We start from the raw sequence: 14999 nt of genomic DNA, 5'->3' as shown, positions 1-14999 counted from the left end.
ATATGACCTCTAGCATCAGCTTCCACTCGGATATCATTTACTTTGGGATATATTAACTGCAGCTGTGCTCTGCCCAGTGCTTAACTGTCGCCCACTGTTCGACTTTTATTCTCCTTTTTTATTCACTAGATGTGTAAAACATTTAATTTCCCTCCTATAACTGAGGCTGTGGTTGGATGAGAGGGGGATAAAAAAAGAGGAGAGAGGGAGCGCAGCGGCGCTTTACTGGTTGTATTATTACAAGGGCCCGATGTGCACCCTGGCTGGCATCGCGGAGCCCCAATCAGGTGCCATCGCACCCGGTGAATGTGGATACCATTGGCTGGTGGGGAAAGGCTCTGTGCGCAAAACCATCCCCGCTCCCCACACTCGCCTTACAGAAGCCGAGCTGAGAACATCATCCTCTTTGAGCGCTTAGGCGCAGTGATTACATGCTATCACGGATAGGGATAGAGAGAGAAAAGTCGGTGTTATTTGTCAGTGTTTATTCTTCATTGCATTTGAGAAGTTTTATTGCGTCTTTCGTGGTGCTTTTTATGGGACTTTTTTCCTTTTTCTCTTTTTTCTACTCGTGTGGGATTTCCTATTTTTGCTTGTGACTTTATGTGTGAAGGGAGCGTCTTGTCAGTGCACACAAGGAGTGTTGTGCATCTGGGCTCTATAATAACCACCAATGTTTGCCCTGACGCCAAAACTCACACACCGGGGCAGAATTGATTAAAAAGAGAGAAGCTGGGATCAAATGGCTGTGCTTCTCACGACTGAAGCGGCTCAGTGTCCCAGTGACTTAACGCGCAGGAGAGGATTTTCAGATTTGGGCAGCCTTGTTGTTGCTGCTGTTTACTCCGTTGCCTTTTTACGGGCAGAGAGGACAGTGATGCTCATTGCTGGTGATAAAAAGGAATAATACTATTTCGTTTCATTTTTTACCAAGTGCACTTTTGAGAGAGGGGAGATGATTCGGTTAGTCATCCTGCTCTCCATCCTGAATGGGGCTGTTTCCCAGCTACACTATTCCGTTCCAGAGGAACAGGAGCCCGGCTCCGTCGTGGGGAATATCGCGGAGGATCTGGGGCTCGACATCACAAAACTTTCTGCCCGTCGCTTCCAGACGGTGCCGAGCTCACGGTCGCCGTATCTCGAGGTGAACCTGGAGAACGGCGCGCTCCTCGTCAAGGAGAAAATCGACCGGGAGGAGATATGCAAGCAGACCACCCCGTGCCTGCTGCACTTGGAGGTGTTCCTGGAGAACCCACTCGAGCTCTTTCGGGTGGAAATCGAGGTCCTGGATATTAACGACAACCCGCCCAGCTTCCCCGAGACGGACATTTCCGTGGAGATATCGGAGAGCGCCATTCCCGGGACGCGCTTCCCGGTGGAGAACGCCTTCGACCCCGACGTGGGCACGAACGCGCTCGGCACCTACGCGATCACGAACAATAATTACTTTTACCTGGACGTTCAGACGCAGAGCGACGGGAACAAGTTCGCCGAGCTGGTGCTGGAGAAGCCGCTGGACCGGGAGCAGCAGGCGGTGCACCGCTACGTGCTGACCGCGGTGGACGGGGGCATCCCGCAGCGGACCGGCACGGCTCTGCTGGTCGTCAAAGTTTTGGATTCGAACGACAACGCGCCTACCTTCGACCAGTCCGTGTACTCGATAAACCTGCCAGAAAACTCCCCCGTGGGGACGCTGGTTATCCAGCTAAACGCCACGGACGTCGACGAGGGTCAGAACGGAGAGATCGTGTATTCTTTTAGCAGCCACAACACCCCGAGGATAAAGGACTTGTTCAGCATCGACGCGAGGACGGGCAGGATCGAGGTGGCGGGCGAGGTGGACTACGAGGAGAGTAATACGCACCAGATATACGTCCAGGCGAAGGACCTGGGGGCCAACGCGGTGCCTGCGCACTGCAAGGTGCTGGTGAAGCTCGTCGACGTGAACGACAACACGCCGGAGATAGGCTTCAGCACGGTGACCGAGTCGGTGAGTGAGCAGGACGCCCCGGGCAACGTGATCGCGCTGTTCAGCGTCTCCGACCGGGACTCGGCCGATAACGGCCAGATGAGCTGCGAGATATTGGGAGACGTTCCATTCAAGCTCAAGTCGTCGTTTAAGAACTATTACACCATAGTGACGGACGGGCCGCTGGACAGGGAGAGCACGGACTCGTACACGATCACCGTGGTGGCGAAGGATAAGGGGCAGCCCTCGCTCGCCACCAGCAAGTCCATCAAAGTGCACGTCTCGGACGAGAACGACAACGCGCCCCGCTTCACTCAGGATGTTTACGACGTGTACGTGACCGAAAACAACGTGCCCGGTGCTTTCATCCACGCCGTGAGCGCGCTGGATCCCGACGTGGGGCCGAATGCGCTTATTACCTATTCCATATTGGAGTGTGATATACAGGGCATGTCCGTGGACACGTATGTGTCAATAAACCAGGACACTGGCTACCTTTACGCGCTGCGCTCCTTTGACTACGAGCAGCTGAAAGAGTTTAGTTTTATGGTGCAGGCTAAGGACTCAGGCGACCCAGAGCTCTTCTCCAACACCACTGTTAACGTCATCATCGTGGACCAAAACGACAACGCTCCCACTGTGATCGCTCCTATCGGTAAAAATGGCACAGCAAAGGAACACCTGCCGCGCTCCGCGGAGCCCGGCTACCTCGTGACGCGCGTCGTAGCGATGGACGCCGACGACGGCGAGAACGCACGGCTGTCCTACAGCATCCTGCGCGGCAACGAGATGGGAATGTTCCGCATGGACTGGAGGACGGGGGAACTGAGGACTGCCAGGAGGGTCTCCCCCAAACGCGACCCCCAGGGCTTCTACGACCTGCTGATCGAGGTGAGGGACCACGGCCAGCCGCCCCTCTCGTCCTCGGCCAGCGTCAGCGTCGTTCTAGTGGACAGCGTGGTGGAGGGCCGCAGCGGGGACCGCGGCGGGTCGACCTCCAAGACCAAGGAGACCTCCCTGGACCTCACTCTCATCCTCATCATCGCCCTGGGCTCCGTCTCTTTCATCTTCCTCCTGGCCATGATCGTGCTGGCCGTGCGCTGCCAGAAGGACAAAAAGCTCAACCTGTACACATGTCTGATGTCCGGCGACTGCTGCCTGTGCTGCAGCGCGTGTTGCAGTCGAGGGGCGCGCGGCCGCAAGCAGAAGAAGCTGAGCAAATCGGACATCATGCTGGTCCAGAGCACCAACGTGACGTCGGGGGTCGGCCCCGTGGGGCAGGTGCCCGTGGAGGAGTCTGGGGTCGGCGGGGTGGGGGGAGGGTTCGGCTCGCACCACCACCAGACCCAGAACTCCTACTGCTACCAGGTGTGTCTGACGCCTGAGTCCGCCAAGACGGACCTGATGTTCCTCAAGCCGTGCAGCCCGTCCCGCAGCACCGACACGGAGCACACCAACCCCTGTGGCGCCATAGTCACAGGCTACAGTGACCAGCAGCCGGACATCATATCCAATGGCAGCATTCTATCTAATGAGGTAAGAGAGGCCTGAGAGAGGCCATCAGCTTCAGTGCCCTTGGGGCACTTTTTCTATGTGTCAAATGTATAGCCTACAAGGAGGCAGGAGAGTAAAAAGCTGTTGGTTCTAATTGGTTTAATTACAAAGATAATGGTTTTAGAGCAGTGGTTTTTCAACCCTTTTCATGTCAAGGTCCATTCTTTATTTACCATTTGATGAGATTTAGCCTCTCAGAAGTCAGAACCAAAACTTTGAATATTCTGTTATCATTGGATACGATTTTGTCCACAATTCCATGCTGTGTTGATGTGGTACCATTAGGAGAGATAAACAGGCCAATGTTGATCAAAATAACAATTATTTAATTAAGTAATGCAGATATTTAACAATAATTTAACTCTTGAGAGCGTAAAATGAAACCAAATGGACCCGTAAGGGTCCATTTGGTTTCATTTTACACTCCCAAGAGTTACAGATCTATAAAGGTCCATTTGGTCACCAACTCTACATCTAATTAGGGTCCATTTGGTTACCAACCTTCCATCATTTAGCTGGGGACCACCTGGAACCCCCTCATGGACCACTGGTGGTCCCCGGACCACTGGTTAAGAACCACTGTAATGACATGGTTATTATACATATATCGCCCATGTGAAGCATTTTCCCTCTATACTCTGTCATGCCTAATGATGTGCGAAAACCTGTAGAGCAGCATCAGTTTCTGGCCAGCAACACTATTAATTCAGTAACGCTCGTTTGCCATCATGCATATGTAAATGGATTGATGTCAGTTGATGAATCATTTATTTTTGTGCATAACTGACTGTTTGGAACTATATCGTGTGCAAAAAGGATTACTTGCATGTGAAATAACTATGGACTGCTGAGTTAAATATTAATTTGTTTATGAAATGTAGAACCCTATACCTGTACATCTGGAGGGAAAATAAATAAATAAACACACACACACACACACACACACGCACACGCACACACGCACACACGCACACACACACACACATATATATATATTGTCTGAAATGCCAGAATATTATACAAAATAACAAAATATTGTGGTGGCAAAGAGTGGCGAGTGTTCCTGTAATGGTAGCCTACTGTAGTCTTGTAAAATGAAGGATGTCACCTTTTTATATTGCTGTCTATTTTTTCAAGTTATTTCTTAATTTATTCAATGTAATATACCTGATTCTTTGGAAGGGATGTGGCTGCATGTGGCTATACCAATATATAGAAACATGGCCTATATAGTGATTCATATTCAGTTTATGAGCCATCTAAAGACCATAGGCCTAACACAATCGTATGGGCCCATTCTTTATACACGTCAGTGATGAGCAGGTCGTTTGGCATGTAGGCCTAGTACATTTGACTGGGGGTTGATGATGTTCTTGGTTTTTGGTCCGTCACTGAATTATAGCTTTGTGGCATGTTGCATGTCTTACATTCATTAGCCTGGTGCAAAATATATACCCATATTGACTGTACATACGCCTGCTGCTCTGGTGGCTGTGGACTTGAACTTTGCTGTTGCCGGGTGATTAGAGGCAGGCAAATCCACCCGGCCAGTTAGTTAGGCAGTATTGGCATGCCTGCGCGTTAAGTATGCCGCGCACGGCCTTGCACGGCAGCACCGCGAACAAAGGTTGTTCAGTTTCAGTGGCGAGCGGCTCAATCATTTACGCATTCAATCGCCTCCTAACCCACTCTCTCCTGCTCTCGCCTGCCATCCCCCACTCACTCAATTGGATACATGTACAGGCTACTGAGTCAATCCGCCTGCGTCATGCCACTCTTTCTTTCTTTACATGTATCCCACGCAGTAGCCTTGTAGCCCAGTGGCTTCCAATCTCAAACTGGGGACCAGGGACCCCCAGGGGTCCTTGAAGGGGTTGCAGGGGGTCTCCAGCTAAAGTAGTTTATATGGCATCATAATCAGTTTATCCGCTTTAAACCTATAACCAATGCAACGGGTTGTGAACTTTGTGAGCTATTTTCAAAAACCTTGTAATAATTTGAAAGATTTTTGAATATTTCTGAACATTTTAACAACAAGAACCTTGTATGGGGGTCCCCCTAGCACAACACATATTTTCAGATGTCCTTCACATCAAAACGTTTGAGAACCAATTCAGTAGCCTATTGGGATTATCTTTCTACTAGACACCACGTCATGTCAAACCTTTTATCATTTTGAGCTTTAATCATTATTGTGTTATGGATGTTTAAACGTTACGTTACGTTGTATTACTACAGATAATCACTTCTTTTAGTTTTTATGTTGCTCTTATTCATCCATTTAAAAGTGATTATTACCGCACTAAGAAATACGTTTTGTTTTTCTAGACAAAACACCAGCGAGAGCTCAGCTATCTGGTGGACAGACCGAGACGCGTCAACAGGTAAGGACACACATAACTTAACCCTGCACTGGTTATCAGTGGTGGGGAAAGTACTCACATTATTTTTACTTAAGTAAAAGTATCAATATTGCAATGTAGAAACACAAGTAAAAGTCCGGTAATCAAAATTTACTTGAGTAAAGTTACTATTATTAATTAACTAGTATGGGTATCAAAATGTACTTAAAGTACCAAATGTAGAAAGTACTCATTATGCAGAATGTCCTGTTTCACACGTTTTGAAATGTATACAAATATTTTGAAAAAAGCCGATCTACAAGCTCACAATGTGTCGCGACGCATTGTGTGCTAGTAGATCAGCTTTTTTCAAATAGCCAAAATCTATATACGGCTGAAGTGGTTAATGTATGTTTTGTGATAGTAATCCAAATGTACAAAGTAACTAGTAACTAAAGCTTTCAAATAATTGCAGTGGAGTAAAAGTACAATATTTGTCTCTGAGATGTAGTAGAGTAGAAGTAAGAGTACAGAAAACTGGAAATACTCCAGTAAAGTAAAAGTACCTCAAAAATGTACTTAAGTACAGTACTTGAGTAAAATGTTACTTGGTTACTTTCCAACACTGGTTGTTCTGCATTGTGGACAGTTGTAGTATTGACCTGTGCAATATCCTATAAGCCTCATAGCCAATCATTTTGAGATAATACCCATAACATCCAATATTTGCTGCAGACATGCAGGCGAGCCTAATCGAAGATCCATAACATCCAATATTCCACTCAGGGACATGATTCCCATATATTCTGCATCATTCATTGTGGCTCGGAGAGGCAGCATCATCCACAATATATCATAATATTCACCCTTAATTTGGCCCCAGGCCTGTAACTGACAGTGCGGTGCCTATTAAAGTCATGATGCTGGATTTCATTACATGTCAAGTGTAACATCCAATTTAGACACTTGATGGCCACTGTGAACATATTAACATGTCCTCTCTCTCTCTCTCTCTCTCTCTCTCTCTCTCTCTCTCTCTCTCTCTCTCTCTCTCTCTCTCTCTCTCTCCCCCCCCCCATATCCATTTCTCCCCTCCCCTGCCATCACCATAATATGCCAACACCTTTCCCTCTTATCTTCTTCCCTTCCTCGATTTCTCTCTCTCTCCCATCCCCCCTTTTCTACCTGCCTCTTTCTCTTCTCTCCATCTGACCCTATTCACCAATCCCCCGCTTATTTATTTATTTATTTACTTTTTGGTTTGTTTTCTGACACCTGTCTCTTCCGCTCCCTTCCCACCTGCCTCGTGCTACCTACCTCTTTCTCTTCTTTCCACCTGACCCTATTCACCAATCCCCTGCTTATTTTTATTTATTTACTTTGTTTGTTTTCTGTCAACTGTCTCTGCCGCTCTCTCTCTCTCTCTCTCTCTCCGTTCCACTTTTTTTTGCTCTATTTTCAGCTCGGCTTTCCAAGAAGCGGACATTGTCAGTTCCAAAGACAGTGGGCACGGCGACAGCGAACAGGGCGACAGTGACCACGACGCCACCAACCGGGGTCACTCGGCTGGTGAGTGCCTTGCACCGTATAATTACTCTGTCATTCCATTCCTCCCCTCGCTTCAGTGGCATGTTTGTGAACGGGATAATGCCGGATTGTCGGTGCGGACCGGTGACTTTTAATTTCCTTAATTTGAGAATGTGCGGAGTGGTTGGGGGCTGGGGCTCGGATCACCGGCTGGCTGCCATGAATGCTGAGCAGCAGAGCAGAGGTGTTGATTGTATTTCACACCAGGGTGAAGGGGAGAAATATTCAGGGAATCGGGGAATCATATCTGCCCATCTCTATCTCTCTGCTTTCTCTTTGTCTCCCTCGTTCTCTCGTGTTGACTCGTGTTGTCTCACATGGCCTGTGGTGCTGAAAGGACAGTGACTTCCAGGGAGGCAGCGTGAGGCAGAATGAGTGGGTCTTTGCTGGCACTAATCAATAGATTCAGTCAACCGGAGACAAAAGGGGTTGGAAGCTAAATGAATGATACTATAATGACGTGCATTTGTTCCAATCAGTTTGTATGATTTTCTTTGTATTATTTCTCCGAACGTCAGAACATCTGGATTTCAGTTCTAATATGAGCACCAAAGCCACATTCAAAGATAAAATCAGAAGCCTGTGTATGCACGTGTAAGCGTGCACATACATGCGCAAGCACACACGCATGCACGCACGCACGCACGCACGCACGCACGCACACAAAATCACACAAAATCACACACTGTCTACTTTCCTTTGTGGCAGCGGTGGCCTAGTGGTCAGAGGGGCGGCCTTGATACCGGAAGGTCCCTAGTTCGATTCCCCAATTCATCACATCAATCATGAATCACCGCTGAATAGCCCTTGAGCAAGGCTTCCATGCAGGGTCCGGCTGGAAACAAGTTTCGTACTTAGTCCGACACCCTGGGTAAACAACAAACTTTGCTTTGCTTTGCTTTGCTTTGCCCCATATTTCAATTTTGGGCCTTTACGTTGTGGCATTTGTTTAAGACAAGGCATGGGATCTCACCTATGTTCTTTTACAAATTCCATAAGGTTAGCACCTGTTTATTGATCAAGGTGGAGTCCGACCAAAATTCGAGGCAACACAAAATCTTATTCCATATTGAATTGCCCTTTTCCTCTGCAGAGATCGTTCCACCGCAGACCCATGTTAGACCTCTGTCTAGACACGAGCCTGCCAAATACCATATAAGCACCGGGAATACTAATGGGGCCGATTAGTTAGGTGTTGTAGGATAGTGAATGGTCCTGATTGGACTCTATGGCGTTTGACACTTTTAATGAACCAAATCAAATTTGATATGTGATGCTAGTAGTAGCCATTTTACCCTCGCTGATGAAATGAGCCGGGAAGGTCAAAACTATTGCAGGGCTGGAGAATGCGGCGCTGGATGAAATCCAAGACTATGTCTTTTTCATCAATAAGAAAAATTCGGGGTGAAATTTGTATTAGCAGGGTCATTTACCGAGGCATTTCAACTTGGAAGCCTTCCACCTGGGTGTAATCAAATACTATCCGAAGAGGAACAGCTCAGGTGGAGCTTTGGAACGTTCCAAGGCATCCCCCCTGCTTCATGACCGCAAACACACAGTCAGTGGTGGAAGAAGTACTCAAGATATTATACTTAAGTAAAAGTAACAATATATCACAAATTCACAATATAAAAATACTCTGTTACAAGTAAAAGGCCTGTGTTCAAAATGTTACTTGAGTAACTCAAATAATTGTAGTGGCGTAAAAGGCCAATATTTGCCTCTGAGATGTAGTGGAGTAGAAGTAAAAGTACAGAGAATTGGAAATACTCCAGTAAAGTAAAAAATAGCAAAAAATTGTGCTTAAGTACAGTACTTGAGTAAATGTACTTAGTTACTTTCCACCACTGACCCGCAGCACACAGTGGAGAGCGGCAGGAAGGCAAGGCGAGCGCTGGGTGACACAGGACATGAGTCAGACTCTCGCAATGACCACGGGACCAGCTGGTAACACAGTTCCATGTTGGTCCCACTGAGCCAGCAGGGATCCTCTCTGAAAGCTCAAAAACCTGGAGCAGAAATTGTCCCTGACATTATGCTTCATGGCTGGCTCGTAACTATATTTTCGGTGATCCCATTTCCTTATATGGAACATGGCAGGGACACCTCACATCTTGTTTGGTCGCAGCAAGTGGTTTGCCAGCAGGAGGAGGTTGCTGGCCACGAAGTATAAACCAATAGCAAAACCTTTAGCAGAGCGTGAGTTGTCTTTGGCACCGGCCGAGGACATTCCACAGTTGGTAGCTGTACCACGGCATATAGTAGTTCATAAGGAGGGTGAACATTTGTTTCTCATGTTGGATTCATTAAGGGAACAGCCTTGTTCTCCGTGGGAGGCAATATCGCATGTCTGGTATTTTGGAGAGAGACTTGAGATGTACAAGCCTTTGTAAACATAACCAGACGGTGTGTGTGGAGCTATATGATCTGATTTAATGTCTGTGTTTATAAGCTTTTGTCTATTTCAGTGAGCGTTGTGCGTATGTGTTTGTTTGTTGCGAGTCGTCCACTGAGATGATGCTGTGGGGACCTTAACTGATGTTCTGTAAAGAATGAGAGAAAGGCTTGGCATTCGTCCAGCTGTATACTGCCTCCATATAGACAACTAATGCCCTGCTGTGTGTGTGAGGTAACCGCATGCATAAAAGGATGAGAATACATCTAGCTTGCCCTAAAGCCTGTTGTGTGAATGTGTATGCGTCAGTGCACGGGTGCACCTGGGCATGTGCATGTGACACGTGACTTAGATATTATGTCAGATCCTTGTGTTGGTAAATGTGCATCATTTCACACACCATGCATACGTGAGGCAAAAGATTCTGAGGCAGGGCAGTTGTGCAGCATCGTGTTTCTGTATCTACTTGTGCATTGTATGCAAGTGTGCACGCACGCACGCGCACACACGCGCGCGCACACACACACACACACACACACACACACACACACACACACACACACACACACACACGCACACACACAAACATGCACATATACCTTCTCTTTCAGCTCTTGTAGCAGGGTCTCATCCTTCATTCTGTCTCCCCCACACGTTAGCTCTCTGCAACACTCGGCTGATCAGTAATTCATTTCCAGAACCCTTTGCATAGCAATTATCAAAGGAAGGTTAGAGGCAAGGATTCCTCATGGGACGGCGTGGCACACACTCTCCCTTTTGGTGCAGCTCGGAATATTTCAAATCAGGGGAAAACCATTTCCACTTGGCATATCATCAACTACACCTGCCGGAGCTTCCCGCTCGACCGCTTGCTTGACACTTTCGAAAATAAGTCTCCTGACGTGGTTCTAAATCAAAGGGACACCGCCGCTGTGGCTTGGATATTGCCAGATACCTTTAAAATGTGGATGAGTGGCTTTTCTGAAAGTGACGCATTTGGAGTTGGTTCAAGAAAAAGCGAGGCACTGCTGCGTCAGGAGCCAAAATGTCATAGATTGACTGGCTTGCCTAATTCTCCACAATGTAACCCCCTTTTCAGGCAGTTTGATTCAAATTAGAGTCTGTTTTCCTCATTATTTCCCCACGTCATCCTAATCGCACGCGGCGGCTGGTGTGCGAGAGCAAAACAAAAGGTGACAGATAAGAGAGAGGAGAGGATGAAATATTCATCAACGGAAAAGATTGAGGGACTTTGAACCCTTGGCGGAGACGTATGCAGCACGCAGCGGTTTGAGGGGGACTGTCGTGCCTTTATGTTTGAAATGATCATTATCCGGACGTTTGTTTTGCCGAGAACAACAGCCGTGACAAATGAGACAATTAAATCACCGTGGCAACGGTGTATTAGATGGCTGATTATGAATTAGCGGCGGGCGGTGCACGGTGCTTTGCCATGTCAGTGGGCTGTCAGAGCTATTTAACATGCAGCATTCTGAACGTCTCCCCGGGTCCTCTCGTTACTGACGTCAGTGTGGGGTGAGAATTCAGAGAGCGCTTAGCGCGTCTTTATCAAACTTTGCGAGGAAGTGAGATGGACTGCCGGTTTCACTAAGTCAGCTGATTTATTTCTCTGAGCATTTGGGATTCTCTTCCACATATTTAATGGCTCAAAAGGGGGCATTTCATTGCATAGTTAACATGTTATATAGCACGTGGCCCATCTGCAGCACGGTTGCAAAAATGGGAAGAGGGTGGGTGAAGTGGGGTGGGGTGGGGTGCAGTGCATCTGGGGGCGGAGCTAAGCCTGACAGAACATTAAGTGAAACCGCAACTCTGTCCTATAATGAGTTTTCAATAGAATCAAAGATATTTTCAGTGATGCGTTTGAATAGAATTAAACAATGTAAACGTTTTGAAAAGGCACTATATAGGGACGCTAGGTTGCCATGTCTGGCTGTGAGTTTTATACATATTTAATAGGGTTGTCCGATATTGGCTTTTTTACCGATAACCGATATACCGATATTGTCCAACTCTTAATTACCGATACCGATATCAACCGATACCGATATATGCGGGGATTATTGTGATTAGGGTAAGCTCAAATTTCATATCACACACACCATATACAGTAAGAACTCCTGTAACTTATTTAAAAAGCAAAAAAAAAAAAAAAAAAAAAAAAAAAATGTTTTTTTTTTCAAAAACCGATACCGATATTTTCCCGATATCAAATTTTATGCTAATATCGGCCGATAATATCGGGAGGCCGATAATATCGGACATCCCTAATATTTAACCAATGAAAAGTAAACAAGATATTGTGGCTAATAACTACATTGGAACAGAGGTCATGTTTTCCATTTCCGGAAAAGTCATAGTTTTGGACATACAAGGTTTTCCCTCGACAGCAACGATTTGCTCCCTCAATGGAATGACGAGCAAATGAAGTGACAGCTCTGAAATGAAAGAATAGCAAACGCAAAGACTTTCCTGCTCTGACATCCGGTATCTATAGGCCCAGAATGAGCTGAAGCATCAAACTTAATAGTGTGAAAAAGATTCCCTCAAACAAGGCTTTGATTATTCATTAATGAAGTGATATGTGAGCCAATAGGCAATGACAGTCTTTTTGCAAGTCCCTGTGAGACATGAACAGTCCTTGTCTGCTCATAACATGCAAAAACCAATCGCGCTGGCAGGGGACCTGGCTTTACAGAACATCTGTTCCAAGCCACTCTAAAGGCCTATCTGCGATACCAAGCCTCCAGCCAAAACGGTCTGCTTTCATATTAACCTCTGGGGCTCGTTGTCCTGTCTCAGGCACAGATGTCTGCAAGTCGCCTCCGTGACCCAATAACACGACTTTACATTCACAAAGCAAAGAAAATGACACCTACAGGCAACATGCCTTCCACTTTGCCCTCCCTCTTCACCGTTAAGTCCTTGAGTAGCGCTGCGTTCACACCGGCAGATAAAAAGCTACAGTCTACCATTCATTTATAATGGAATCCAGTGGAGATACAAGTACATCTGACCTTTGTACAGTAGCTGCTACAAAAGCAGATACAAACGGATACAAATCCAAGTTGAGCTGGCTTCAACTTATGCTACAGAGCTACAAAACGACAAAGTGTTAACCCTTGCCACTCACCTTTGCTCTCCACACAATTCCTGCTTGTAATGAGGGGAGAAATCATTATTTCTGTCCGCTAGGTCCATGTTCTTTTTAACCCCAGGCTTTATTTTCCTATATATTTTTCTTGCTTGACAACGCATGTTTGATGACATCAACAAGCTGGTGCAACAATCGAACAATATCTCACAAGACAGATAATTATGCTGCTTTGCTTTGTATCTTTGTATCTTTGATATCTTACAGTGTGAACCCAGCCTAAGGCCTCCCCCGGTGGCCTATATGCGATGTGTGTCTGTGTCAAGATTATTAGCTGTGTGTGGGCTTGTAGCGCTGCATTTGAGGGACTGGAGATCAAGTGAGGAAAAGCACGGAAAACACAGATCAATAATGACTGGTCATTCAGGCCCTCGGCCCTCATAAGAAATTACATTAATCAAAGGCGGCAGTGTTATGGCAAGCAGCCACATTGAACTTCACTCTGAGGCAACATGCCACTGTTGCAAACATCGAAAAAAGCAAGCTGTCCCCCCTCAGACACAGAGAGCTACAGTATCACTCTGTCTGTCATCAGCGCATATGGCGGGGGCATCTTCATCTATTTTGGCTTCGAGAGGTCTCTGGTTTACTCATCACCGTCCCACCGGCCCACCCCGTGCACGGAGGCCGCTGTCACTCTACCTCGCTGTCCAAATATTGACGTTTCCTGTCTCTATCCTCGCTGGAGTTGAAGCGCATCTAAGATGAATAACAGTGGTATGGGACAGAGGAGTGGAAATGCTCCTCCTGAGGAATAACGTGTGTGTGTGTGTGTGTGTGTGTGTGCGTGCGTGTGCGTGTGTGTGTGTGCGTGTGTGTGTGTGTGTGTGTGCGTGTTGCTAGCGTGGGCCACATTCACTGCAGTTTCACCAGGTTTAGGTGAGGATTAAGCCTGATTCATACATGGCTGTACGCCGGTGCAGTGAGCCGAAAAGGTGATGGCAGGTGCAAAAACACCATTATGTGTGTGTGTGTGTGTGTGTGTGTGTGTGTGTGTGTGTGTGTGTGTGTGTGTGTGTGTGTGTGTGTGTGTGTGTGTGTGTGTGTGTGAGAGAGAGAGAGAGAGATAGAGAGGGCGCAAACACAAAAAGCACAGGTCTTAAGAGTGCATGTTTTCTTGCTGAGGTTTTGTTTTGCTCATTTCCATGCACACTGTCTCTGGGTGTGTGTGTGTCAGGCAATGCAATTAGTCAAATCACACTAGTTTGGGATTCCAGGACCGAGCACAGATGTAATGGGGAAGAGAACAACAGGCAGGGGGAGAAAATGAGAATGGAACTGCTGATTGCTTATTAGCAAGTAGATAGTTTGTTCGGGTTGCTTGCCATTCTTGCAGTCTCCCTCTGGTTTTATGTGTGTGTGTGTGTGTGTGTGTGTGTGTGTGTGTGTGTGTGTGTGTGTGTGTGTGTGTGTGTGTGTGTGTGTGTGTGTGTGTGTGTGTGCGTGTGCGTGTGTGTGTGCCCGTGTGCCGTCTGACGAGGTCACAGTGAGAGACAGGGCTGCTGGCAGAGCCTGTCATTGCCAGTCATTTTTGGTTGTTGTTTGCTTCCCCTGCCTGAATAAGGAGGTGTGTGTGTGTGTGTGTGTGTGTGTGTGTGTGTGTGTGTGTGTGTGTGTGTGTGTGTGTGTGTGTGTGTGTGTGTGTGTGTGTGTGTGTGTGTGTGTGTGTGTGTGTGTGTGTGTGTGCGTGCGTGCGTGCGTGTGTGTACACACATGTAGTATATGTGCACGTGTCTGTGCAGACACCTGTATGCATACAGTGATGATCATGTTGCTGTTGGTGAGAGCAGGCAGACGTAATGACAGGGCTCTGTGCTCTGTGGCCTTTATTTACAGTACACAACCATCTCTGCTCTACTGTGTGCTGTCACACCTGCATGGATCATGCATAGATAGAGATATGGAAAATATCACAGTAGAATCACAGCAAGTGTTAAAGTTTTTTGTTTAAACCCCTATGTGGACCATTTGTTTTGC

The 14999-nt window shown here is 46.9% G+C and overlaps 1 protein-coding gene across 3 annotated transcripts in view; it reads left to right on the top strand.

Annotated features, from left to right (window-relative positions):
* The first annotated feature begins 571 nt into the window (after positions 1-571).
* The window catches only part of pcdh10a (protocadherin 10a), a 23233-nt gene continuing 8805 nt past the window's right edge, over positions 572-14999 (top strand). For all 3 annotated transcript variants that reach the window (XM_084076354.1, XM_084076353.1, XM_084076352.1), the window contains exons 1-3: positions 572-3505; positions 5852-5907; positions 7328-7434. In XM_084076354.1, coding sequence (XP_083932480.1) covers positions 956-3505; positions 5852-5907; positions 7328-7434 — 2713 coding nt within the window. In that variant the 5' untranslated portion in view covers positions 572-955. The remainder of the gene's footprint in view (positions 3506-5851; positions 5908-7327; positions 7435-14999) is intronic.

Source organism: Gymnoscopelus microlampas (genome assembly GCF_963454915.1).
Source record: "Gymnoscopelus microlampas genome assembly, chromosome: 2".
Taxonomy (NCBI): domain Eukaryota; kingdom Metazoa; phylum Chordata; class Actinopteri; order Myctophiformes; family Myctophidae; genus Gymnoscopelus; species Gymnoscopelus microlampas.
This window is presented reverse-complemented; position numbering and strand designations above follow the sequence as displayed.